The following is a 26,848-nucleotide window of genomic DNA, read 5'->3' on the forward strand; positions in this document are numbered from 1 at the left end:
CCAGAAGCTGCCCCTGTGGCCCTTCTCGCAGATTCACCATAATTAACGGCACTCCTAGAAGTTCAGGGCCACGCGCTGCTTTCGGAAATTATCAGGCGAACTTCATTTGTCATAAAACTGCGGAAATCACGTGCCAGAAAGGTTTCTTTCTCTGCGCACGCGTAAAGCTCCCAGCGCACGCAGCCGCAGTTAGCCAGAGCCGGCTGTGAGGATCGGTGGCGCGATTTAAAATGGCGGAACGCGGCTACAGTTTTTCTCTCACCACTTTCAGGTAGATTCTTTTTTTGAAGGGGAAACTTTGAGGCGAACCGTTCGAACGGCCAGCGCACCCTGCATGGGTTATATCAGGAGTGATAAAATCTATCTGGTTGATTGCTTGCTCTTTCCGGAATAATAGAACCGAAAGTGATTTTGTGGAGTCACTGTTGCTGCTGTTCCTTGCGCATTGTTTTAGAAAGAAGTGGCAGGCAGGTACAATAATGAACTACGTTACAAACGAAAAAGGGGGAATTTGAGTTTAGTTATGGGGCTTTTGAACGGACTTGATCAGTCTTTAGGGATAAGATCATCTTTTTTCTCTAATACAAGGCCGCATTTGACTTTGGCAGATTGATTATTGATCCTTGGTAATATATCAATACTCAGAGATGTATTTGGTTTGAAGGTTGTCCAAGTTGAACTGTATATCACAATCAGACATCAGCAGCTGATCACAAGAAATGTTTTATTATATTTTGTATTATGACATAAAATGCTTTACGATAATTTTTATATCATAAATTGTTTTATGAAAATTGCCAAATTTCAATTCCACAGAGATCATCTGTCCCAGATTTTGGATGCATTCTCTAAGTAAGCTCAAAAGTAAAGATTAAGTATGGTTTCATTCAGGGCCAGCCATTAGCATTAATTATAATTACTTTTTGTTCCATTCTTTGATCTCAGTTTTTGCCTAATTTAAATTGACCTTTTCTACTACTTTTTGATTTTGGGACTGGTATATATGATATATAAGGCTGTATTAACTTTTCACATGTGTGAAGATTTTATGGAAAAATAATTGTTAGATTTTGTAAGGGATTCAGTGGAGATTACATTTAATCCAGATTATTTTTCTGAGGATTTGATCTTGGCAACTATACCCGATATGTGTTTATTCAAAATCCTTTCTCCAGAAACTAAAAAATATATATAATGAAATGACATATTTTATTTATAGCTTCCACTTGGGAATTAGAAAAGTCTGTGACTTTTCCTGAATATTACTGTGTGTGAATTTGTTCCAGAGTAAATTATACTGAATTCATTAATTTCTTTGAGAAAATTTTAGCTCTAGACAAGTATTTTGAGGAAGGTAAGTTTTAACTTCTGGTACTTATGGTACTATGCAATGTGCTCAGTATGCTTTTGTTTAAAACAAAATTTCTTGTTAGAAAATGTTTTCTCCACAAATGTCTCATGAATGAATTATATCTATATTTTTAGTCCTTCTGGAAAGCTTGTTCAAATTGAATATGCTTTGGCAGCTGTTGCAGCAGGAGCTCCATCAGTTGGAATTAAAGGTATTAAAGATGTTTGTTTAATTAATGTTTACCAACTTTTTAAGCATAAATATTCCCATGCCCTTAGTTGAGATACGAAGTAAGAAAAAAATGATAAATGATAAAAGCAAAGAGCTTTTGTTTGGCCCTGTGAAAACTGATTGCTAGAATAAATGTTTGTCCCAAACAAGTACAATTAAAATTTTTATGATTCATGCATACTATTCAAGTTTCTAACATAAAGTACATTACTCTTTTATGAGAGAGTAGCTCCTATATTTTAGAAGGGCATTATATCTGTATTGCATAGATATAAAAGGTATTTCCAGTATTTAAAACAAATCAGAAAGGCTGATTATTTAGCTGAACATTTGTTTTCTATTTAAATAAACATTTCTAAGGAAATTAAAAAACAGTTATTACTTTGTTTAATTTAGGATATTCTTTCTTTATTTAAATATTTATTTAAATATTTATTTAAATATTGATATTTCACATTTCAGTTGGAAAGTTACTTAATCTTATATAAGATAAATTAAATTTCTTTTTATTAAATATTTTATTTATAAAATAAATAAACAGATGTATAATTCAAAACAAGGGAAATGTAGTGTTTAGGCACTGGATGAACCAAAAATTAAAAGATGATATAATTAAAGAAAGAGAAGTAAATACAGAGAAGAAGCAACTACAACCCGCATGAAAATCTGATAAGTCATTTTACATTGAGCCTTATTAAAGGGATCATACACTAGTTTGACTGAGAAAAGAAAAAGGATGAAATAGAATTTATAATGACTGCAATTTTTTTTCTTTTGATATAATCTATTGAAATGGCAGTTGAATGGTTATAGAAAATATCTGATAAAATGTTGAGTATGATACATAAAAATTGATCAGTTTATTGATCTATGTACTGAATATTTGAAAGGTTGCAAGGGAAGCAGCAGGAAGATTTTCTAATAATAATTTAGTGCATTCTTTTTTTATGTAGCTGCAAATGGTGTGGTATTAGCCACAGAGAAAAAGCAGAAATCTATACTGTATGATGAACGGAGTGTACACAAAGTGGAACCTATTACTAAACACATAGGCTTGGTATATAGTGGCATGGGCCCTGATTACAGGTAAATAAGAAAAAAATATTAAAAAATATTCTTTGAAATATTACCATTGATCTTTGAGCAGACTTTGAGATAGGTGAAATCAACTTGGTTAAAAATTATCTACAATTCAACAAGTGTTATATACTATATTGTTTAGAAGGCATACTTGCTAAAAGCTACATTTTTAGCTTTATCTTCCAAAGATATATATATATATATATGTGTATGTGTGTGTGTGTGTTAGCAACCTGGCTTCGTGGCATGATTCTATTCTTGATTTCTTTGTGCTCTGTAACAATGAATAAGCTGTTAACCGCCAAGACTGTAATCCCAGATATATCCTTAATATGAAAATTTATACCCTTTATTAATAACAGCTAAACCTTTTTCTGAAAAGTACATGTCATATATATGTGTGTACATATATGTATCAGCATTGTAAGACTGACCTGGTAGCCCAATCCTTAAAGCTCATGAATTACCGTGTTTCCCCGGAAATAAGACCCTGTCTTATATTTTTTGAATCCTGAAATAAGCGCTTGGCCTTATTGCCATGCGCTGAAAAGCCCAATTGGGCTTATTATCAGGGAATGTCTTTTTGGGGGGAAACAGGATAGTCGATGTCTTTTTAAAAATCATTTTTGGAGATTTGTGGCCTATCACTTCTTAGAATAGTATAAAAATAATTGCACTCAGATAGAGGATTTGTAAGTACTTATAAATAAACAAGGTGATTATTAGAAGCCAGCATTATTTGGGTTTGTTAACAAATCATGCCAAATAAACTTTTTATCCTCCTTTGATAAAGTGACTAAATTAGTGGATCAGCAACATGTGGGGATATAGTATACTTGGACTTCAGTAAAGTATTTCACAAAGTAGACCACAGCTAATTTCTTGATAAATAGTATCACCACCAGATGGATTTGCAATTGACTGACCAACCACACTCAGTGGGTAGTGCTCAATGGAACTACATATACATGGAGGGAAGCATGTGTTGGGAGTACCTCAAGTTTCTTGGGCCCAGTACTCATCAACACCTTTATAAATGTTCTAGATAGAGGATACAAGGGAAATTCATCTAATTTGGAGATGATACCAAGCTGGGGGGAATTGCTAACAGTTTGGAAGATAGATTCAAGATTCAGAGGGATCTTGACAGAGGTGAGCACTGGCCCCTATTATCCAACAAGATGCAGTTCATTGGTGACAAAAGGGTCCTGCACTTGGACAGGAAAAAAACAATGTAAAGATACAGAATACTGGCTAAACAGTAGGGAGTATGAGAGAGATCTATTTGTCCTAGTGGATTACTTAATTATGAACCAACAGTGTGTTGCAGCTGCCAAAAAGCCAATGCAGTTCTGGGCTGCATCAACAGAGGGATAATATCATGATCACTAGACGAGATAATACTGCTTTATACTGCATTGGTGAGACCACATTTAGAATACTGCATGTAGTTTTGGTCACCATGGTACAAAAGATGCTGCAGCCCTAGAAAGTGTACAGAGAAGAACAACAATGATAAAAGGTCTGGAGCTAGATGTGTCTAGCCTATCAAAGGGAAGGATTAGGTGAGAAATGATAACTGTCTTCCAATACTAGGGTTATGACAGAAAAGAGGGGATTGACTTATTCTCCAAAGGAACGGGATGACAAGAAGTAATGGGTGGAAACTTGTTAAAGAGAAATCCAGTCTAGAAGTAAGAAATATTCAACAGTGAGAACAATTAATGAATAAATTGCTTGTCTTCCAAAGTTGGTGCTCCCTCACTAGAGGCTTTCAAAAACAAACTATTTGACTGGAATAGTATAAGATCTGCCTTGAGCTGGAGGTTGGACTAAAAGATCTCTTAGATATTTTCCACGCTATCATTCTATGTTCTATTATTCAGTTGGTTATACTGATGAAGAAGGTAAGTACAAAAGGGAAGCTAAACAGAGTCTGTTTTACTTTCTGCCAGAGTTATTTCCATGTGATATTGCGGGCCTGTTTATTTTACACATTATTTTTAACGTTGGTTTCTCCACCAACATTAAGTGCATACCAAAACCATGAAAAAGATTTCCACTGTAGTTTAATAATAAACTTTTTTGCTTGTGTGTGTGTGTATGTTTTACTTTGTTTTGTTAGAGTACTTGTTCATAGAGCTCGTAAATTGGCTCAGCAGTACTACTTGGTCTATCATGAGCCTATTCCAACAGCCCAGCTAGTGCAGAGAATCGCTTCTGTGATGCAAGAATACACTCAGTCTGGGTATGTTACTTGCTTTTAAATAAAATGCACTTATTTCTTTATTCTTCAAGTTACGAAGGTGGTGACTACACATTTTTTCTGATATACCAGGGAATAATTTTGTAGAGATTACTTAATAAGCATAACCTTGCTATATGTAGGAATATGCAAACTTCTACTTGTTATTTTCTAGCATGTAGGGAAACATACAGTACTATTAATAAAAGAGTTCCCTCATAAATAAACAAAAAGGCTGCCTGATTATTAATATTGGCAGCTATCTTCAGACCACATAATAAGTTTAAAACAAATTGGATATACATTTTCCATTTAGAGCATTTTAGTTGGTGGCAATCAATAGGGAATGACCAGGCACATTACATTGTAACTGCTCAGCTGTATCTACAGGTAGTCCTTGAGTTATGACTGGTTATAAATTATAATGGTGGTAAAACTCGGTCGTGTGATCAGCCTGATTTTATGACTTGCTTTGCTCATAAGTGTGAACACTAAGATTGTTAAGCAAACTCACTTTTTCTTAGAATATGTTTCCTGACAAACCAGTGTGTGCTGGATTTTGGCAAAACTATCATAAAAGATGACTGCAAACGGCCATAATTGCAGCAGTATTACCCGAAGTTCAGTAATGTGATTGCAAAGTGGGGGGAGGGGGGCGGAATCTGGCTTATAAATCCTTTTTTACGTAGGTTGTAACTGATTGTAAGTCAAGGACTATCTTTATAATTTAGTGCATATAAATATCTGTTAAATGTATTAAGAGGTCCTTAACCCATCTGGCCCACTAATGATGGGCGAGCGCAGGAAGCTCCATTTGTGAAATGGTTTGCACATGAAACTCTCCCCTTCCCCCTGCCACTACTGGTTCGCAGAACTGGAAGGTTGGATACTGCTGTATTAAAATACAAAGTTTCCTAATATAGTACATAAGCTTAAATTATTTTTCTGAAAAAAAAAATTCTATTTTTGTTTGTCCTGCTTTTGTGTGAGATTTTGGTGAATTGGACAGTAGTTATAATTTACTGGTATATAGGCTGAAATGTCTTCTTATCTTTGTAGCATAGATAAGAAGATAGATTCTTTTATTCTGCTTTTTCTTCTTCCTTTTGAAGAGCCTTCATATAGGACATTCTTGAATGTATAGTCTGAACAAGAGTGCCACAATTGCTTGCTGCCTAACCCATGCTTCATTATGCTCTTAAATGAAGAATGAATAACAAAAATTAATTCTATATCTCAAGGAACTAGCATGACTAATGCCTTAATAAATAAGTTTTCTTAATGTAAGAAATTTTTAAAAAGTAATATTAATACTCTTCAGCAATATTTTAGGAGTACTGCAATATTTAAGAAGTACTGATGACTTCTTCTGTCACTCCTTTAATAATATCTTCATTTGCATATGCATTGTTTTAAATCAGTCTTCATGCTAATAAAAGTTTCACTTCCTTAATTTCTGCCTGAAAAGCTACTGCTAAAAGTATAGGAGCAGAATCAGGAGTGGCAAGTTTAAAATTATTAACTACATAATGTAATTGCATATTGCTTTAAATTATAAACTGATATGACTGTAAAAAAATAAATAAAAATAAATGCCTCAACAGCTTATTAAATGCTGCCCTTCAGTATTTCTGATGTCTTCCTTGATAGAGGTGTACGTCCATTTGGAGTGTCCCTATTGATATGTGGATGGAATGAGGGCCGACCATATTTATTCCAGTCTGATCCATCTGTAAGTATTTAAAATTAAACTTCTTCATAGCTTTGTATAAAAACTTGGCATAGCTGTTTGCTTGAAGAACTTAAGAACTGTTTTTCTGCAGTAAATTTTAAGGAAGATATATGTATAATGGTTAAAATTTCCAGGATAGAATGTTCACGGCTATTGAACAGCTTGGGTGGTGAGCTTTAAAATCATATGATCTGGATAATAAGGTAGCATGTTCAATACCTTACAGTACTATTTGTCTATTTCAACATTCACCAGCAGAATAACTTTTTGCTATAATGACTTCCAAATTTTGTCCCAAAAAGCTCACTTTTATCTTTGGTTCTGAGTTCCTAGATTATAAAATAGCCAGACTTCTTTTTATCTTGTCAAGATTATTTGTAACTTCGTTGCCCCTTGGGTGATTTAAATGATAATCTGTTATAAAATATATTTGATTGTGCTGTTTCAGCTCTCCTGTTTTTGGTAATCTGTATTTATATGTATAATGACATAAGGATGCTGTCATATATACCCAAAAATAAATCGAGAATTTTAAGTGTCAGAATTCTCCCTCAAAATTGGGTTTGGGTTATCCACTTACAGGTTTATCTGTTGTTATATACAGTAATACGTTTTTAAAGTGCCCATATATCCAGCATGTATTCTTGGATAAACCCATCTGCAGATAAGATGACCTTTAGTCATAATGAAAAATAAATCAATGGATAAACTAATTATGAAAAATAAAACATACAAAAATTTTGACGATCAGCTTATCCACAGATAGGCTTATATGTGATTATGTATGGTACTTCCTATGCCTGTATTTTCAGAATCTTAGTACAGATAGTCCTTGACTTTTTAAAATTTAATATACTTTATTATTTATTACATTTATTTGTCATCCACCTCATTTTAAAGAGACTCTGGGTGGCTTGCAGTATAAGAAGCATAAAAATAATAAAAGAAATATTTCTAAAACAATAAAAATGGAAATTACAGTGAAAAATAGAATTATAGAAAGAAAATGGGGAGGGAAGGAAGAAGGCTGTTCTGATGGGAGGGTGGATTGCCTTTTAATTCATCAACCACCTCCAGTGTGATCCCTCCCTGTTGGAGCCCCAAGCCATCTGGAAGAGCCATGTCTTCAGGCTCCTGTAGAAGGACAGGAGGGTGGGAGCAAATGTTTTCCACAGGATACGATATTTCAAAGAGCCGGTGCCATGGCAGAGAATGTCCTTCTGGACCCTGCCAGCCAGGTTTCCTTGACTGAAGGGGCCCACAGCATGCCTCCTTTGCCAGCACAGGTGGGAAGAGTCAGTCCCAGTGGGTTGAGATGGTTCCTTAAGTAACCTGGACCCATACTATGCAGGGCTTTAAAGGTAATAAAGGATGATTCAAAAATAATGGCCTGGGGTGAGTGTTTTACAGCCTGTAAACACTTCTGATCATTGCAAAACACTGCACACTCCAACAATTACATAATTACCCTGTTTTCCCCAAAATAAGACATCCTCTGATAATAAACCCAATTGGGCTTTTGAGCGCATGGCAATAAGGCCAAACGGTTATTTCAGGATTCAAAAAAATATAAGACAAGGTCTTATTTTCGGGGAAACATGGTACAATCTGGGTGCTTGAGAACCTGTTCATATGATGTTTGCTAAGTGACGCATGTTATGAGAATGCCATTTGCAATTTGCATGTTCTGCATAAAATAACTGCCTGCCCAAGGATTTCAACCCCAAACACCCCCTCCCATGTGGTGGTGGGGAAGCAGGCAGTGGCAGGTTTCCACCAATAGTCAGAATAATCCTGTGATAAAATCCCTTTTCTAGACTGTCAGAATGTTTATTACTTTAGCCCATTATTATATCATTCATTTTGCAACTATTCTCACTATAAGTAGTAAGTAATGTATATTATAATGCATAAAACAGGTGTTTTTTATTTCAGACATAAAGCAAATTTGTTGTATTTTGGAAATTCTGCTGTAACAAAATCTGAAGGGGTCTTTCTAGATGATAGAACAAGTACACTTATGACAGCTTTCCCTGAGACCATAGCTGACCTTTAGATGAACAGAAATCCGCAGCTATATTACTGAATGCTTTATGAAATGCAATATAAAAAGAATAACATATCTATTTTTGCCATTCATTTTATATACTCTGAAAATTTATCCAACAAGATTGGTTTAGTCCAAAGTAGTTAAAAATAAAGTTTCCTTCAGACCAAAAAAAAAAAAAAGAACAAGTACACTTAATATGCAGGATTTTGTCATTGATAGGATCTAAATTAACTTCAAGTTTGGCATATCCAATGACCTACTTACCTCTTTTATTTACCTTTTCTGATTTTCGTGCCTTCTTTTCTGTATTTGTCTTTTTCTGCTATTGTCGCTTTTTCTGTTCCTCTCTCTCCATTACGCCAATACTTCTTCTTGGTGTACATGTCTCTATATCAGAACCAAATATATAATCTGGATTCAGAATGACTGCTTTGTGAGTAGAATGTTTGCAGATCTCCAGAGAATACTATTTCTCAAAAGCTTAAAAAATAACTACAGGTAGTCCTTGACTTATAACCACAGCCGAGCCCAAAATTTCTGTTGCTAAATTGTTAAGTGAGTTTTGCCCCATTTTACAATTCTTCTTGCCATAGTTGTTAAATGAATTATTGCAGTTGTTAAGTTAGTAACATGGTGGTTAAGTGAAATTTGGCTTCCCCATTGATTTTGCTGCAAAAGGTAATCACATGACCTCAGAACACTGCAACCATCATAAATATGAATCAATTGCCAAGTATCTACATTTTGAACATGAGAATGCCACAACAATCATTTGTATGAAAAAATGTCTTGTCACTTTTTTTAGTGCATTGTAACTTTGAATAGTCCCTAAATGAATTGTTGTAGGAAGAGAACTAACTGTATTTGCTTGGGAGTATCATGCCTTTCATCTCCTTGCAATCCACTTTTATAACTTCTGTGTATGAATTTATACAGTTAGGAAGTTTCCAAGGAATTTCTAGTAATATAAGGTTATTATTTTTTTTCTATTCTCACTATAAGTAGTAAGTAATGTATATTGTACATTATTTTTATACTTTATTATTAAGAAGATAGCTATAATATGCATATTTCTAATTTGCTGTACTTTTCATCTTCCAGGGGGCATACTTTGCATGGAAAGCAACTGCAATGGGGAAAAACTATGTAAATGGAAAGACATTTCTAGAGAAAAGGTAATACAGAATAGAAATTCTGTAATTTAGTAAATTATTACAGACTTGTATTATTTGAATTTTCCATTTCTAGATTGTTCTTTTCTGAATTCTTGGATGCATTATAGTTAAATATTAGTAGTGCTGTACTATATAACTCATATAAAACTGACTTTATCAAAATTCATCTAGATAGTGAATTTGGTCCACCAACATCATCTTGGTTATTCTATAAGATAAAAATAAGTATCCCTTTCACTCTTAAAAAAACCAACAAAAATTATTAAGTACTTTTATTTAAGAGAGGAAGCTATCATGCTAAAAGGAAAACCAGAGGTCACATTTTTCTTGTATTCTGTTAATATATTTACAATACTTCCTCTACTGAAATATCTTGAAGTGATTTACAATGCATAATGTAGCTATGTAATATTTTAAAATAATCTTGAGTAAAGCTTTATGTTTGCTTTCTAGACACCAGTGTGGTCATTGCTGGTGACAGTAAGACATCACTAGAGTAGGCAATGTTCAGCAGCAAAATGATATCTCAGTACAATTTTGATCCTTGCCCAACCCTAGGGAAAAAACTGTAAGGCTTAATGTATCCATTCTGCCTCTTCAATCCAGTAATTCATACACACACAAAAAGGAAGGGTCTATAAATGGAAGTTAGGAGAAGTATGCAACAAGTTTTCTACCATGCTGTAACAAAGTACGGGTCTAGCACTCTCCTACTTTACAAGTATGTTTTTAGACTGCACATGGTGTTTTCAAAAGTAACAAGTGATAGCAGGCCTGCACTTTAGAAGTTGGTCCAGAATCAGAGACACAGTATAGTGAGGGGTCATAGGAAATGTAGAAACTTTATCAGATTGTTTTCTAGTAAATGAATATTTTGTAATATTCTAGTGAAAAGTCATTTTGTGACATTTTATGGATTAGGAGGCTCTTTCCAATTCAGTTACAGTTATTTTTTCATGGCAGTCCCTGGTATAGTTTGAAAATTTCAGATTTGTTTATTGGCACAACAATGGTTTCTTGACCATGAAGTAATCTAGAAAAAATAATTCCTGAATTTATGGGGTAATTTTGCACTTGTACAATTTTAATTTTGTAGTTATAACAATGGGGGGATATTTTAAATTTCTTAGAAAATGTCTGTTCTTTTGCAGATACAATGAAGACCTAGAGCTTGAAGATGCTATTCATACTGCTATCTTGACATTAAAGGTGAAAAATACTCATTTTAAATTTGATAAAATTTTCAAAGTTGATGTTTTAATATTTAACAAAATTGTGTATCTTTTCATTATTAGGAAAGTTTTGAAGGACAGATGACTGAAGATAACATAGAAGTTGGCATCTGTAATGAGGCAGGATTTAGAAGACTCACTCCAACTGAGGTTAAGGATTATCTGGCTGCAATCGCCTAATCTTGATGAGAACATGCAACTGCTTTCACTTTTTAACTTCATTTATATTAGTGGCTTTTGATTTTAATTTCTACTTTGTTAAACCTGTAGATTTTTTTAATGAAAATATGGATTCACATGCCACTGAAATATGAAACTAATTAAAATATTAAACAACATACAAGAATATTTACACAAGCTAAAAAAAATAAAAAATTGATATAACTTCTGATTAAATTTACAAAATACTTCATTATACTAATATGGGAGGGGAAAAAACTGAGATTTTCCATTAAAATTTTTAGGTGGAAAGATTTTTTTTTTAATGTGAACATTAAAAGGGGAGTGGGATAAGAAACCTGCTAAGCATCTAGACAACAATCTGTGAGTACATTGGGTATCCCAGGTTTACTTTGGTGGTATTTCTTCCATGTTTCAGTGGATTTTTTACCTTGAAGTGGCCAGAGACTATATTTGCAACCTTCTGCATGCAAATCAGAAGACTAAGTATTCCTTTTTATTTTAATTTGGAAATCAAGGGCGAGCATTTTGAACATGGCAGTAGTGGAGTATGGGGATCCCAGTGGGGATGGAAAAAAGTAGATATTGGCCATGATCTGGAACATCCTTTTAAAAAAAAACAAACTAGTTGATTCACCCCTTTTAAAAAAATAAATACTTTGTTTTATTTGTATTTATAATACACAGATGCTCTCAGAACTGCATGTGTATCTTAATGTTGCACATATTGTGCTTCATTGCACATTTAATTTAAAAAAATCTTGAAAACGTCAGACTAGGCTCTAAATATACTGTATGTTCATTTTCCCTGTCTAATCCATCCCTAAATAAAAATCTACAAGACGTTAGATGATGAACTACTTAACAATTCTTCCCATCTGCCTAGATATAGCACTATTAAATTACTTTGCAGAAGAGACATGAATAAAATCTCCTAACTGTGCTGCTTTTTGCAGCATATGTATAACAGTTGGGCTTTCACTGTAATCCACAAAGATACATTTTATATATTTTAATATATATAGAGAGTTCTATATATGAATCATTCTGTATACAAAGTAGCTGGGTTTGGGTGGTCCTTGTAGACGTTTGTAGACGTCAGGTATTTGGTCCATTTACAAAAACAAGATAATTCTGTATTATTCCAGACAAATTATTTTTGAAGGAGGAATAGTGAAAAACAAAGAATGCTGGCAGCTGGGATAGGCAGGGAGTGCTCTGCAGATTTGTGGAAGTGGCAAGTTGAGGGGATATAGTATGCTAACACCTTGATGGCCATATCTGAAGACAAAGAAAAATACTGGGAAAGTTGGTGGGCTCCAGGATGTATTGCATGAGAGGATTGGGAAGATGGGGAGACTGACGGACTCTGCTGCTTTGAGAGCTAGAAAAGAGCAGTTGAACTGAAAAGCTGTACCTTAACTTGTCCTGTCTGGATTGCATTTTGTATGAATCCCAGAATAATCCAAACATCCAGGTTTGAGTTTTCTCACACTAGTTGACCCAAAATGGATTGTTAATACTTTAGGAACACTATTGTTTATATGGATTTGAATATATTCACTTTGCGTGCATCCCTAATTAATAGGCAGACTGCTTTTAGATTTAAAAGTAAATTTTTAAAACCACATTTACAGATAAATAGGTTTAAAAATTATGTTCAACCACAGCTCTACTAAAAGTCTGGATTTCTGATATTTTTCATGTCTAACTAGAACAGGGGTATCAGATAAGACCCATGGGCTGAATCTGGCTTGTGGGGCCATCCTGGAAAATGTAAGGGACCATCCTGCATTGCTTCGGCCTGGTCTACCCGTGTTGCTTTGGTCTAGTCTACACAACGCGAAGAAGAAACATTGGGCCAGCGTGGCTTTGGCCTGGTCTAACGACTGCAAAGAAGAAACATGCCAGCAGTTTGGGGAGTGGCGTCAAGCTGGTGACGCCCAGCCAGCCAGCCACGCCCAGTGAGTGGCATCAAGATGGCCACGCCCACCCGACCCCCTGAGGTCAACCATAGCCCTGATGTGGCCCTCAAATGAAATTGAGTTTTACACCCCGAACTAGAGACTGACATAATCTCTCTGCAGTGTATATGTAAATCATAGTCTGGTTTCTTTATATATTGCTTTAGCACTAAGAAGCAGAAGGAGCCTTTAGAAAAGCTTGTGGGGCTGCATGTAGTTTAGCTTCTAGAAAAACTAGTGTGTTTTATATGGAAGGTTAAGAATGAATATCAAGGTTGACCTGACAGGAGGAAAGTCCTTGTGAACATCTATGAATATGATAACAGATGCTGTATTATGCTCTGAAATATCACTTTTTCCTCTGAATTTAGTATGCTACCAATAACCCAAATATAAATATTTTTAATTTTTGATGGGATGTAATCCCACGGAAATTTGTTACAATTTATTCTAGAAAATGATAAACTCTTTCTACCATTCCCACTTTATATATTTTTATAATTAATAAAATTTTATTATTTTTATACTGTAAATAAGGTGACAAGCATATTTAATATTCCGTGCTCCTGTTTTTTCAACAACAACCCTTTGAGGTGGACTGGGAGAAAATGACTGATCAACAGTCTCACATCTGGTTTTCATGCCTTATGCAGGACTAAAATTCACTGTCTCCTGATTTCTAACCTTAGCCACTAAACCAAACTGGGTATAATACACCATTATGTATATATGAGAGTTTATGTATCTAACATGCAAGTAAGTAATAAGCTGCTTATTGGACCTTTATACTGTGATAAAATTCATGCTTTAGATCTGGTAAAAATTGTTAAAAGAGAATTTAAACTACTCATACCACTAATTTCCGCAAACATCTGGTTGAACTGGAGTACATATGAATATTATAAAACTGCAGAGAGTTGTAGATGAATCTGTGAGATCCTCACTAAAAAAGCAGGATGGAGAAAAATATGAACAATTCACAACTATTAATGATTACTTCAAGAGACTGGGTATCACTAGATGGAGGATGCTGTTAATGAAAAATGGGAGTCAAGAAAAGGGGTGGTTAAAAGAATGAAAATAACAGTGGCCAATAAAATAGAATGGCCAATAAAAATCTAAAAATGGCCAATAAAATCCAATCTCTATTGGGAGTATCTGTACTCACTGTTAAACAATAAATCTATTTCATTGGATTGGGTAGCATATCTCTCGAGAAAAACAGTCGATGGGATCACATATTCACTCATGTACTGTATTTATAGTACTTACTACAAGTGCATTATTGAGAGACTGATTGTCTCGACCGATTGAATTATTCTAAACTCAGAAAAGGGAAGTTCCCATCTTAAAGTTCTTTCAGACTGTCTCCCCGCACATGGCGGCTTCTTATCTAAACCGGAAGTGAGGCTGGCTGGAAAGCGTCCGTCGGAATGACTCGCTGTTGTTTTTCTTCGTGAGATAGGAAGCCGACGAAACTAGTCAGGGGCTCCTGTCATAAAGGTCCTATTCCGCCTTATACTCGTGAGTATTTGTCACGCGATGCGAATGAGGGCTTTGAAACCCAAACGGTGGAAGTCTTACTGTAATTGGGAGCGAGAAGTCATCTGTGAGATGTTTCTTTTCTGCTGATATTAGAAAGCCAGGATTCCGATCAGGGAAGTCTTGGTCAGAGCATAAATGAGAAACAACCAAGCATCTTGCAATAACGTGTCAAATTTTTGAACAATTTACAGCATCAGGAAAGCAGGAATTGATGTTTTGAAGTAGCGCTTTGAACTCCCCGAAGCTGAGAAAGGCGCCTGCTATTGCATTACATAACCGGTGGCCTGGCCCAACTCCCCCAATCATCTTTAAAATGTAATCCAAAGAGGTTTTAAAATTCTGGGGGGGTCTTTGGTGGGGTGAGTCGACACTGAGTGTTAGGAAGAAACAGTCTAGGCTCTTTAGAAAACACTTAACTGGCATAACATTAAAAAGTTCCAATAAAGGGGAATATAATTGTAGCTCAGGGTTGACATAAGGGATCCTTGGTACTCTCGGAGCTTGCTTGTTTTCTTGCAGATATTTCATTACCCAAACTAGGTAACATTATCAGTGCTAATAATGTTACCTAGTATGGGTAACGAAATGTCTGCAAGAGAACAACAAAACTCAGAGCACTAAGGACCCACATATGTTGCTGTTTTATGTCTCCAATTTCCACTACATCAGGCTTCCTGGCATTTGAGACTTTAACCTTGCCAAAGGATCTGGGCAAAATCAGCATATGGGTCCTAACAGTTTATATATAAGATCCATCTAAACTTCCTGTCAGATCACAGATTATGCCCATCTGTCTATATTGAATGACCACAGAACAAAGTCAGATCTGTTTTTTGTTGTTACCATATTTTTTTAAAAAAACTATGGTTCTGAGGCATAGATCTCTCTTGATCCTTCTGTGGGATATGGTACATCAGATTACAGATTGCATCTTTCTCTGCCTCCCTCCTTGGAGTGTAATTATCACAGAGTTGTTGACTGGTGCTGCCATGACAAAAAAACTAAATTTTATCCAATTTACTTGAAATCACTCAAAATATAGGGGACAGGTCTTTTATATTCATAAACTATAATTTAGTTTATATAAACTATCCTGAACACAGAATGGAATGGTTGTTTGTGCTTCCTGGAATGCTAGCTGCATTTTCCTAGATGAATATTTAAATCAGTGTGTCTACACTGTGGTTCTATTATCAGTCCAGGAGGTGGCACTGTGGTATGTATTTAAAGTATTTAACAATCATGGGATTTGGCCAATACAGTGTATTACTCAAAATAAAGAAATTATTATATAGAAAGACATGAGGAAATCCTTTCTTCTATCAGTTATGCTAGGTGTTATAAAAAGTGATCATCCTGGTGCAAAACAATTGCAGCATAGAAAATGTAATATATAGAGCAGAACTGTTAAAGATTCACTAATGTTCCCGAACAAACACACTATTAGAGTTTGAACTCTCTTGGAAGTCTTGGTATGTAGAGATCTATAGAACAAAGCTTTCCTTGAGCAGATGCTCATACTGCCGTTCACTTGCAGCCTTACAGCATGATTTGGAGGTACTGTTCAGTGTTGTAAGGATGCCATCTATATTTTGGCACCAATATAGATTTAAAGTTTTAAACAAAGATTATAAACAAGGATGAAAACTACTGTAAATCATATGGAAGCTAATCTTTGATATGTATTGTAGAAGCCCTGGGATTCCTTGATCTTTTCTCCAAGTACTAGACAAGCTTAGTATCTGGACTGCTTCTACCTGTTAGACTAGTAAGTAAAAATGCTTCGTTATAGGTATGGATTCACATAGGCATTAGTAGCATGACTGGAGAGATTCTTTATGTTTAATAACTCTACATTTTTTTATTCTTAGGAATGTTACCAAGATGTCTGCACATTCATTGCTGCGTGAGAGAATTATCCTGGCTAAGGAACTAATTAAAAGAGCAGAAGTTCTTTGCAGATCCCAAAAAGATGGCATAGAAGGGGGAGCAAAACTTTGCAGTAAATTAAAGGCAGAACTAAAATTCTTGCAGAAAGTAGAAGCCGGTAGAGTATGCATCAAAGACTCTCATCTGCAGAGTACAAATCTCACTCATCTGCAAGCTATCATTGAATCAGCAGAGAACTTGGAGGGTATTGCTGGTGTTCTCCATGTTTTTACTTATAAGGACTCATTTGGTGAAAAACAGAATTTGATGGTAGATGTAGTTGCAAATAATGGGCATACTTGGGTGAAAGCAGTTGGTCGGAAAGTTGAAGCTCTGCATAACATTTGGTTGGGCAGGGGCCAGTATGGTGACAAGAGTATTATTGAACAAGCAGAGAATTTCCTACAAGCAAGTTGTCAACAACCAGTACAATATTGCAGCCCACACATTATTTTTGCTTTCTACAATGGTTTGTCCAGCCCAATAGCAGAAAGACTAAAAGAGATGGGTATATCTGTGCGGGGGGATATTGTTGCTGTGAACCCATCAATGAACTGTCTTAAAGAAGATCACTGTTTAAGTTCTAGTGAATCTGACAACGGGGATGAATGCTTTCAAGTGACTAAAGTAGATCGGGATATCTTAATAGCCAGTGTTGCATTTCCTACAATGTTGAAAGTAAATACATGCAATAGGGTTAATTTAGATATTACTACTCTGATTACATATGTCTCAGCCCTAAGCTATGGAGGCTGTTACTTTATATTCAAAGAGAAAGTCTTAACCGAACAGGCCTTACAAGAGCGAAGTGAGAATGTTCTCCCACAACTGGACGAATTCATGAAGGGCAAAGAATTGTTTGCTTGTGAATCTGCAATCAAAGATTTTCAGATTATTTTAGAAACTATAGGAGGTCCTGGAGAAAAAAATAGAGCCTCATTACTTATGGATAGAATCCATGTGGTCCCAGACCAACTCTCTGAATGTGCCTCGAGATTAGTACCTAGCTCTAAAATCAATAGCCGTTCTCTGATCATCTTTGGGACAGGAGATACTTTAAAAGCCATCACTATGACAGCAAACAGTGGCTTTGTTCGGGCAGCAGCAAATCAGGGAGTAAAGTTTAGTGTGTTTATTCATCAACCAAGGGCATTGACAGAAAGCAAAGAAGCTTCTGCCACACCTTTATTAAAGCACTAAGCTGGTTCTGAATACTGTATTTTTCGGACTGTAAGACGCACCGGAATATAAGACACACCAAGATTTTGAAGAGGTAAAGAAGAAAAAAAAAGTTTTTGCCCTCCCCGGCCCCCAGGAGCACACTGCAGGCCTCCCAAACCCTCTGCAGGCCTCCCAAACCCTTTTTGTGAAAAATGGGCCCATTTTTCACAAAAACAGGATGATCAGAGGGTGTGCTCCTGGGGGCTAGGGAGAGCAAAAACATGACACCAAATGGTGTTTGGGAGGCCTGTTTTTTGCCAAAACGGGCCCATTTTTTGCAAAAACAGGGCCTGCAGAGTGTTTGGGAGGCCTGCAGAGTGTTCCTGGGGGCTGGTGAGGGCAAAAACACCCCCATTTTTGCAAAAAATGGGCCCATTTTCATGAAAAATGGGCTTGTTTTTGGTCTCCCAAACCCCCCACGCATCAAATTTTTGCCCTCCCCAGCCCCCAGGAGCACTCGGCAAGCCTCCCAAACCTCTGCAGGCCCAGTTTTTGCAAAAAATGGGCCTGTTTTTGGCAAAAACGGGACATGTGGGGTGGGGTTTCAGGAAGGCAAAAATTGCTGTATTCAGTGAATAAGACGTACCAACATTTCCACCCTCTTAGGGGGGGAGAAAAGTGTGTCTTATACTCCGAAAAGTACGGTAATTTATTTAAATTGTTTCTAGCTAAGAAATTTTTGAAATAAAATAGTGTAATGCATATAAATATTGATGTTATGTGGCCACAGTTTATTCATTTGACTGAATTGAACTGAAAGAAACTTAGGGCAGACATACTTTGTTGTGCTTCAGCTACTCATGTATAACTTTGTATAAATGTTATACAACTTTTCCTGTGTGGTGCCAGAATGCTTTCTTAGAGCAATTCCACACTGTTGTCTTTAGGCTGACATATACATGCACAATATAATAATCTTGGTATTGTAAAGGGTTGTCAAACTCAATTTCTTTGAGGGCTGTATCAGGGTTGGGGGGGGGGCATTGCCAGCTTCCACTGCTGCTGTGCTCACTCTCCTTGGCCAGGCTGCTCATAAGGTGTATGTGTGGGCAAAGTGTGTGGGTCAGCTGGAGGCCCACTCCTTCTCTTTGTGAGGAGACCCAGCTTTGTAACCAAAGCATCCTCAGCAATAGGATGGGAGACCACCAGGAGAGGTCAGCAGGAGGGGACATGGGGATGGCAAAAGGCAACAGGGCTGCTGGTGGCCAAGTGCTAAGGCAGGATTTCCCTCAGACCCTCTCATTATAATCTTTCTTTCTTTCTTTCTTTCTTTCTTTCTTTCTTTCTTTCTTTCTTTCTTTCTTTCTTTCTTTCTCTTTCTTTCCTTCCTTCCTTCCTTCCTTCCTTCCTTCCTTCCTTCCCTCCCTCCCTCCCTCCCTCCCTTTTCTTCTTCCCCCCACTCTTTACTCTCCTTTCTTCTGCCTTCTCCTCAGAGGTGGGTTGCTACCGGTTCGATCCGGATCTTGTGGACTGGTAGTAACGGCAGCAGGAGGCTCTGCCCACCTGCTTGGGTGTCATCACGGATGCTCTGCGTATGCGCAGAAGTGCCCCCTGTGCGCGTACTTCCATTGTGAACCGGTAGCAAAGGTAAGTGGAACCCACCCCTCCTTCCCCCTCTTTCCTTCTTTTCTCCTTCCTTGGTCTCTTCCCCTCTTTCCTTCTTTTTGTTTGTCTTTCCTCTTTCCTTTTTTCCTGTCCCTTCTTAGATGTTCAAATGCAAAAGAGGAAATATTTCTCGATGCCTCCTCACCTTGTGATCAAATGCCACTTTTGCTAGTAGTTTGTGGCCACTTAAAAGAGTGATACAAACCAGGCTCAGTTTATCCCATGGTTGCATTTCATATGGGGTGTCTAACAGTACAGCAAAATTGTTAAAATGATGGCTCTGATAGTTGATCAGAACTCTGTGTTTTTTATGTGCAACAGCTTTAGCGTTTAAGATCAGAGGTAAGTTAGTTGTTTTCCTATTAATACACAATCCTTAAGGAGCTCTCCTGTAGGGACCCTACCATAGTCTAATTGAGACTGCAAATATAGCAAAGGAAAATATTTTTCCCCACTCTGCTTTGTCCTGTTTTCCCCACTGGAAATGGCTGTTTGCAACACAGAAGGAGGGGATACTTTCCCAAGAGCTCACAATTCAAGAATACCAATGTGCCATTCGTTAAAGGCACATGAGGTATCTCAGGGTGGGGATGGCTATGGGGGCTCTAGTGATATAACAGGCCCTCAAGGCCTCCCCAACCGACTAAGATACCTCATGCTTCTCCCTCCCTCCCTGCCACACTGAACTCATATTGCCTGTCTCCTGTCTGCCGCTGTTTCTTTGCCTTTGAGGGAGGAAGAGTTGGCTTGGAAATGCTTTTTATGCCAAGAATGGACATAATAATAATAATAATAATCCTGGGTGCCATAATATCACACAGATTCAGGCACCCATTCTCTTGCAGAGTCAGGGACCCAGAAACTTTCATTTCATAGTGAAAAATGTTTGTAATGCTGGTCTCCTCCCCCCTGAACTACTTTCCACCACCGCTGTGGCAGGGACACTCCATGCCTGCTAAAATCTGCTACAGATGGAGCTCCTTCAACCCATTCTGTGGCCGGAGCCAGGAGGGTCACCATGGAATTGGCTGGGCACAGAACCCAATGCTGTCCGTGGCCCAGGTGCGATGCTCACTTTTGGGTGCAGGCCTTACTGTTTGAGTGCGCCCCTCAAACCTGCATCCAGCCTGATGGAGTTTACCACACGAGGGGAGGAATGAGAACCCGTTGTCCACAGAGCAGGCTTGCATGCAAATGGGCATCTGTGTGCAAATGGGGCACTTGGAGAGATCTTTGAAAGCAAGCCCGCTGCCGTGCCTCTGCTTTCTTCAGCTCAGATGCAGTCAGGGCACCCAAGCTGCTGGCAGCGGCACCACCTGAGCAGCCATGACCCCCCTCCCCAGCCAGCCAGGACTGCCTGACCTACTCCCTGCCTGGCCAGTTGACTGGCGTAAAGCCGCATTGCTCTTCTTGTCATCCTCCCCGCTCAAGCTGCAGTGGGCTCCATGGCAATGAGGTCTCATTCCTTTCCTGGCGCAGCGAGCTCTGGTGGGCTGGATGCAGATGTGAGGGGCCTGGCTCCACAGTGCCGCCTTGCTCATTTGAAGGCTTCATTCCTGCACTTGAACAGTAAGGCCGGCCGTGGAATCAGAATCGTCTGGGTGCAGGAACCAACGCTGCCCTTGGCCCAGGTGCACTGCTCACTTGCGTGCACCTGCCTTACTGTTTGAAGGCAGGAACAAAGCCTTCAACTGATTGAGGAGGCACTGCAGGACCAGGTTCCTCACACCCACATCCCAGCCTGCCAGAGCTCACCGGGTGAAATGAGAAATCCTGTTGTCCCGCAGAGCCTGCTGCTGCTTGAGTGGGGAGGATGAGGAGAATGGCAAGGCTTTGCACCAGCTGACTAACCAGGCAGCGAGTAGGTCATGTGTGGCTGGCTGGTTGGGAGGGGGGATCATGGTTGCTCAGGTGGCTCCTTTCACTCCCGCCGCTTCCAGCAGCTTGGATGTCCCAACTGAAGCACACCACCACCAGCCCTAGTATAACTCTCTGAGGTTGGATCGGATTGCTCTCTCTCATACACACATACACACACACAAACAAGAGGTTGGATTGAATGCTCTCTTGCTCTATCTTGTGGCGGCAGTGGCAGCACTTCAGTGCCTGCAAGTAAGCCAGTGGGGGGCGTGGGGGGCAGCCCCGCACCCCCTGCCTTGCTTCATCCTCCACCCCCACTGCCTCGCTTTGTGGCCACTGCACCAGTCCATTGCTCAGCCCCCTGCTCCATTACGGTGGCAAGCAAGGAGAAGAAATGGTGAACGAAGAACAAAGAGAGGCGGGGTGGTGGTGGAGGATGAAGCAAGGCAGGGTGTGTGGAGCTGCCCAACCTGCCCTGCCCCGCCCCGCCTTACCTGTGGGCCCTTCAGCCAGATTATCCATGCCAAACCCTCATCCCACTCCCCACCTCCAGTCCCAGGGCAGCCACATCCCTTCACTAACCTGCTTTCCAGCTCCATTCTCCACTGCCGTGTGCTGGCAACTAAAGTAGGCTGTGGGACTATGGTAAAAACAATAGTTCAGACCTTCCAACTTCTCACAAAAAAAACCAAAAACAAACCCAAACCTCACAAGATTGGAAGGTCTGAACTATTTTTTTTACCATAGTCCCACAGACTACTTTAGTTGCTCTGCATGCAGCGGCCAAGAACTGGGCCTGTTCACTTGTGTGCCCCCCTCCTGTGCACACGCCTGCCCACCGGGATGACATAGGCAGGGCCAAAGCGATGCAGGCTGGCCCCTTACACTTTCCAGGATGGCTGCATGAGCCAGATCTAATCTTATTGTGGGCTGGATGCAGTCCTTGAGTTTGCCACTCCTGGTATAGATAGTTCTTGACTTATGACCATAATGGAGTCCAAAATTTCTGCTGGTAACCAAGACAGTGATTAAATGAATTTTGCCCTATTTTATGACCTTTCTTGCCACAGTTGCTAATTGAGTCACTGTTAAGATAGCAACAGCTATTAAATACATCTATCTTCCCCATTGACCTTGCTTGTTGGAGGTCACAGAAGATTATTACATGACCCCAGAACATTGCAGCTATCATAAATACATAAATACATACATGCCAAGCATTGGTATTTTGATCATATGACTTTGGGAATGCTGCAACAGTTGAAAGTCTGAAAAATGGTCATGTCCCTTGTTTCAGTGCCATTGTCCTAATAAAAATCATGGTCTTCTTAAAAAAGTACCATTGCTTGAAGAAAGTGTCTTCTAAAAACTGGCAGTGGTTTTGGGAGCTGATTTTGAATCCATCTTCAATCCGAAAATGTCCAACTAGCTCATCTTTAATAATACCAGGCCATACTAGCACCCTACTTCCACCTTGCTGGCATCTGAGTTGAAGTGGAGCTCTGTGCCCATTACTGATCCAGCCGAGGCCCATCCATCTGGTCAGTGAAGAGTCACTCCCATCTCAGCAGTCTATAAAACCTTTGAAAAATCTGTCTTCAGATATTTCTTGGCCCAGTCTTGCCGTTTCAACTTATGTATCTTGTTCAGTGGTGGCTGGGTTTCAGCCTTCCTTACCTTGTACTTCTGAGCACTCCAGGTAGGTTGCAGATATGGAATACAGCACTGAAGGATAATGGGTTCCTGGTAGATTCACATTTCATTCTTCCCAAATTTTTGACAGTTAATGTATATCTTTTTACCTCAACACGTTTCTTGCAACCCTGATGATTATTTTCAACAAAATGTTTGATGGTTATGTGACCACGTCCCAATATCTTAGCAATTTCAAGAGTACTGCATCCCTCTGAAAGACTTTGTACAATTTTTGACTTTTCAGTGTCAGTTCACTTTTTGGCCCATTTTGTCTGAGGAAAAGAAGCTACTGAATAATTATGCACACCTTGATATAGGGTGTTGATCTCTTTAGGCCACACCCTCCCTCATTACACAAATACACATCACCTGATATCTTATATCCACTAAGCATTCAAATTTATACAGCTTGGAGGTAGAAAATATGCATAAAAATGATGATATGGTCCAGTGGTGGGTTCCCCAGGTTCGCACCGGTTCTATAGAATCAGTAGTAAAACCGGTGGGAGGCTCCGCCTACTGACCCCAACGTCATTGGAATGCTTCTGTGCATGCTCAGAAGAGATAGAACGTGTGTGAGTGAAGCACGCACGCACGTGTGGTCCGGTCACGAACCGGTAGTAAAGGTAAGTAGAACCCACCCCTGATATGATCAAAATACTCACTTGCCTAATAATTATGCACAAAATTATTGGGTTCCCCCCCTTCCAATCTCGTGGGAGCCCAAAGAAAGTCAAGCTATTTTAATGAACAGCAGAAAGGTGTTCACCTGAGATCTGAAGCAGTTATTTCAACTTATGTGTAGCCCTAATAGGAGTAAATTTCAATGAACATGGAAGGAATCTAACTGGGTTAGCAAATATTATTGTACCCACAAGATATAAAAATGGTGGGCATTTGTGTTGTTTTAAATAAAATATATGGGGACTCTCTAAATATTTTAATGCCAAATGTAATTTTAGTTTCTGCACAGCATTTTGCTGATGAAATGCTGTGTCATTTTGCTTAGTTTATGCTAGTTTGAAGATTTTGCAAATCATGGTTGTCATGAAAATATTTACTGTTTGCAAACACAGGAGAGGAGAAAACAACAAATGCACTGTAAACATGGCAGCTTTGCATACCATTAGATGGGTTATTCTACTGAAATAACTGAATTCTATACAGCCTGGATCTGTAAAGGAGAAAACATGATCCAAAAGTGGTATACGGGTACAACTTGCATACCTACTTGCATTTTTTTTTCTTTGAATCCAGATCACTGCACAACCATAGCTTTTCCTTTTGTGTATGCTGTTCAAATTGGCCTGTTTTATTAATTATACTATGTGCAAAAAATGACTTGTTTTGATACTTTTGAGTTAGTCATGTGAAAAAATAAGTATACCCATGAAAAGATGTTTTTTTTAAAAAAATATGTAGATAATTGAATTTTATCTTCTTAACTTACACAGTATATAAAAGGGATGGAAATGAAACAAAAAACCTATGAAAAATTAAGTTTGCAATAATTTATTTAATAAAAACTTTCTATTTGCCTGGAAGGAAAGAATTCTCAAGTGGACATTGCTTAGAATTATCTGCAAGTCTCTGAAAATTTTTTGGGAGGAACTTCTTCCCACATATCTATGCAGATTTTTTTTCAACTTTGTGATGTTTGAGAGTTTCTTGCTGCAGAGCCTATTTCAAACCATCCCACAGCAGCACAGTGGGATTTAGATCTGCGCTTTTTAGAGCAGAGGTGTCAAACTCAAGGCCCGCAGGCCTGATTCGGCCCACAGGGCCACCCTGAAAATAGCAAAGGACCGGGCCGCAGTGCCTCTGCCAGCGAAAACAGAGTTCGGGGGTGCGTGCAGCTCCCCAGGCCCCGTTTTCAGCCACAACAGCCTCCTGCAGTTCTCTGCCAGTTAAAATGGAGCTCTGTTTTCACTGGCAGAGGGCTGCAGGAGGCGGTTGTGGCTGAAAATAGCCTCCCCGCCCCTGGCTTCATTTTCACTGGCAGAGGGCTAGCAAAACAAACTAAACCAAGCAAAACAAAAGGAGAAATGTTTCACCTTTTGTATTTGAGCATCCAAGAAGAGACAAGAAAGGAGAAAGGGAGAGGAAAGACAAAGAAAAAGAAAAAGATGGGAAGATGGGAAGGGAGCAAGGAAGGAAAAATAAGGAAAGAGGGGAAGGAAGAAGAAAGGAGAATGAAGAAGAAAGGAAAAGGAAGGAAGGAAGGAAGGAAGGAAGGAAGGAAGGAAGGAAGGAAGGAAGGCGATTATAATGAGAGGGAGGGAGGGTCTGAGGGAAGTCCTGCTTTAGCATTTGGCCACCACAGGTGCCCCTGATATGAATGATGTTGAGCTGGCCACGCCCACCATGGCCACACTCACCCCAAGGTCAAACACAACACTGATGCGGCCCTCAATGAAATTGAGTTTGATACCCCTATTCTAGAGCTTCCCTTTTTTTTCCCAACCAGTAGTAGATTTGGTAGATTTACTAGAATGTTTAGGGTCATTATCATGTTGCCAGGTCCATGTTTGAATGAGCTTCACCCTTCTAACAGATAGTCTCACATTATCTTCAAGCATTCTATAGGGCAAAGAAAAACTTGTTGGGGATTCTAAGCTGCATACCCTGATGTAGCAAAGCAAACCTAGATAACATTTTTATCATCACAATGCTCTAGAATTGTTATCAGTCCTTCTGGTGAAATGTTATCTTTGATTTCCATCAAACATGTTTTCTAGTACTGTGGCCAAATAATTATCTTTGCTTTGCCTGTCCAGAGCACGTTGTTCTGGAAGTCCTGGTCTTTGCTTAGGTGCTGAAGAGCAAGTTTAGTTTTGCACTGGTACTCTTTTGGACAGCAACGATTTCCTCCTGACACACCTCCCACATGAATCTAATTTATGCAGCTTCTTTCTAATGGTAGTCTTATGCACATTGGAATGAACTGGTGAAATTTTGGAGACAAGCTAAAATGTGTGAAGTTACAGTAAGGTACAACTGATTCTAGCTTTAGGTATCTGAAGTAGTGATAAATGTAAGGGTGAACTTACTTTGCCAAGATGCAAAATTTGCATTTATGATTTAACAATGAACTACAAAACGTAGTTTTGTAACGTAAAACGTAAATGCGGAAATTTTGAGTAGTTCGGAGAACCGGTAAATACCACCTCTGGCTGGCTCCGCCCCCATCTATTTTCTGCCTCCCAAGTCCCAGCTGATCTGGAGGAAATAGGGATTTTGCAGTAACCTTCTCCTGGAGTGGGGAGGGAATGGAGATTTTACAGTATCCTTCCCCTGCCACACCCACCAAGCCATGGCACCCCCCCAAGCCTCGCCCACAGAACCGGGTAAAATTTTTTGAAATAGTACAATATTCGTTATATTCCATTATTATTGTTGTTGTTGTTGTTGTAATGTTGTAATGAAGATCAAATATCTGTATGTTGAAAAAGTAAACAATTTCAATGTAATATACTTTTTTCACATGACTTTTCGGCATTTATAATTGTATGCCAAATTTTAAATTTATATATAACTTGAAAGTCTTCTTAACCAATTTTGCTTTCTTGCCAACATGTTTACATAGTAGTTGGCACACACTGGTTCTTATGCAATGTCAAGATTTTGACTTATTTAGAATTGTACCAAAATTGATACCCCTTTAAGTAAGTGGCATTGCAATCCTACTCACACTTAGATGAGAGTAGGACAAATTGACCACAATATTTATTTTATTTTATTTTATTTTATTTT

General features: G+C 38.5%; 2 protein-coding genes across 3 annotated transcripts; both read left to right on the forward strand.

Moving 5' to 3' along the window:
• The first annotated feature begins 131 nt into the window (after positions 1-131).
• PSMA2 (proteasome 20S subunit alpha 2) lies at positions 132-12,124 on the forward strand. Its single transcript, XM_034416532.2, has 8 exons — positions 132-271; positions 1,486-1,562; positions 2,536-2,668; positions 4,788-4,910; positions 6,558-6,639; positions 9,791-9,864; positions 11,016-11,073; positions 11,160-12,124. The coding sequence occupies exons 1-8, from the start codon at positions 231-233 to the stop codon at positions 11,274-11,276; spliced, it is 705 nt and encodes a 234-aa protein (XP_034272423.1). The 5' UTR covers positions 132-230; the 3' UTR covers positions 11,277-12,124.
• Positions 12,125-14,468: 2,344 nt separating this feature from the next.
• On the forward strand, positions 14,469-18,768 carry C4H7orf25 (chromosome 4 C7orf25 homolog). 2 transcript variants are annotated; one of them, XM_034416528.3, is made up of 2 exons: positions 14,469-14,764; positions 16,657-18,768. In XM_034416528.3, exon 2 carries the CDS (start codon positions 16,670-16,672, stop codon positions 17,912-17,914), a length of 1,245 nt encoding a protein of 414 aa, XP_034272419.1. In that variant the 5' UTR covers positions 14,469-14,764; positions 16,657-16,669; the 3' UTR covers positions 17,915-18,768. The 2 variants fall into 2 exon arrangements, with proteins under 2 accessions (XP_034272419.1, XP_034272420.1); XM_034416529.3 differs by lacking the exon at positions 14,469-14,764 and adding an exon at positions 15,704-16,553.
• Positions 18,769-26,848: the final 8,080 nt, after the last annotated feature.

The sequence above is a fragment of the Pantherophis guttatus genome, chromosome 4, assembly GCF_059756535.1.
Source record: "Pantherophis guttatus breed Tessera chromosome 4, ASM5975653v1, whole genome shotgun sequence".
NCBI lineage: Eukaryota > Metazoa > Chordata > Lepidosauria > Squamata > Colubridae > Pantherophis > Pantherophis guttatus.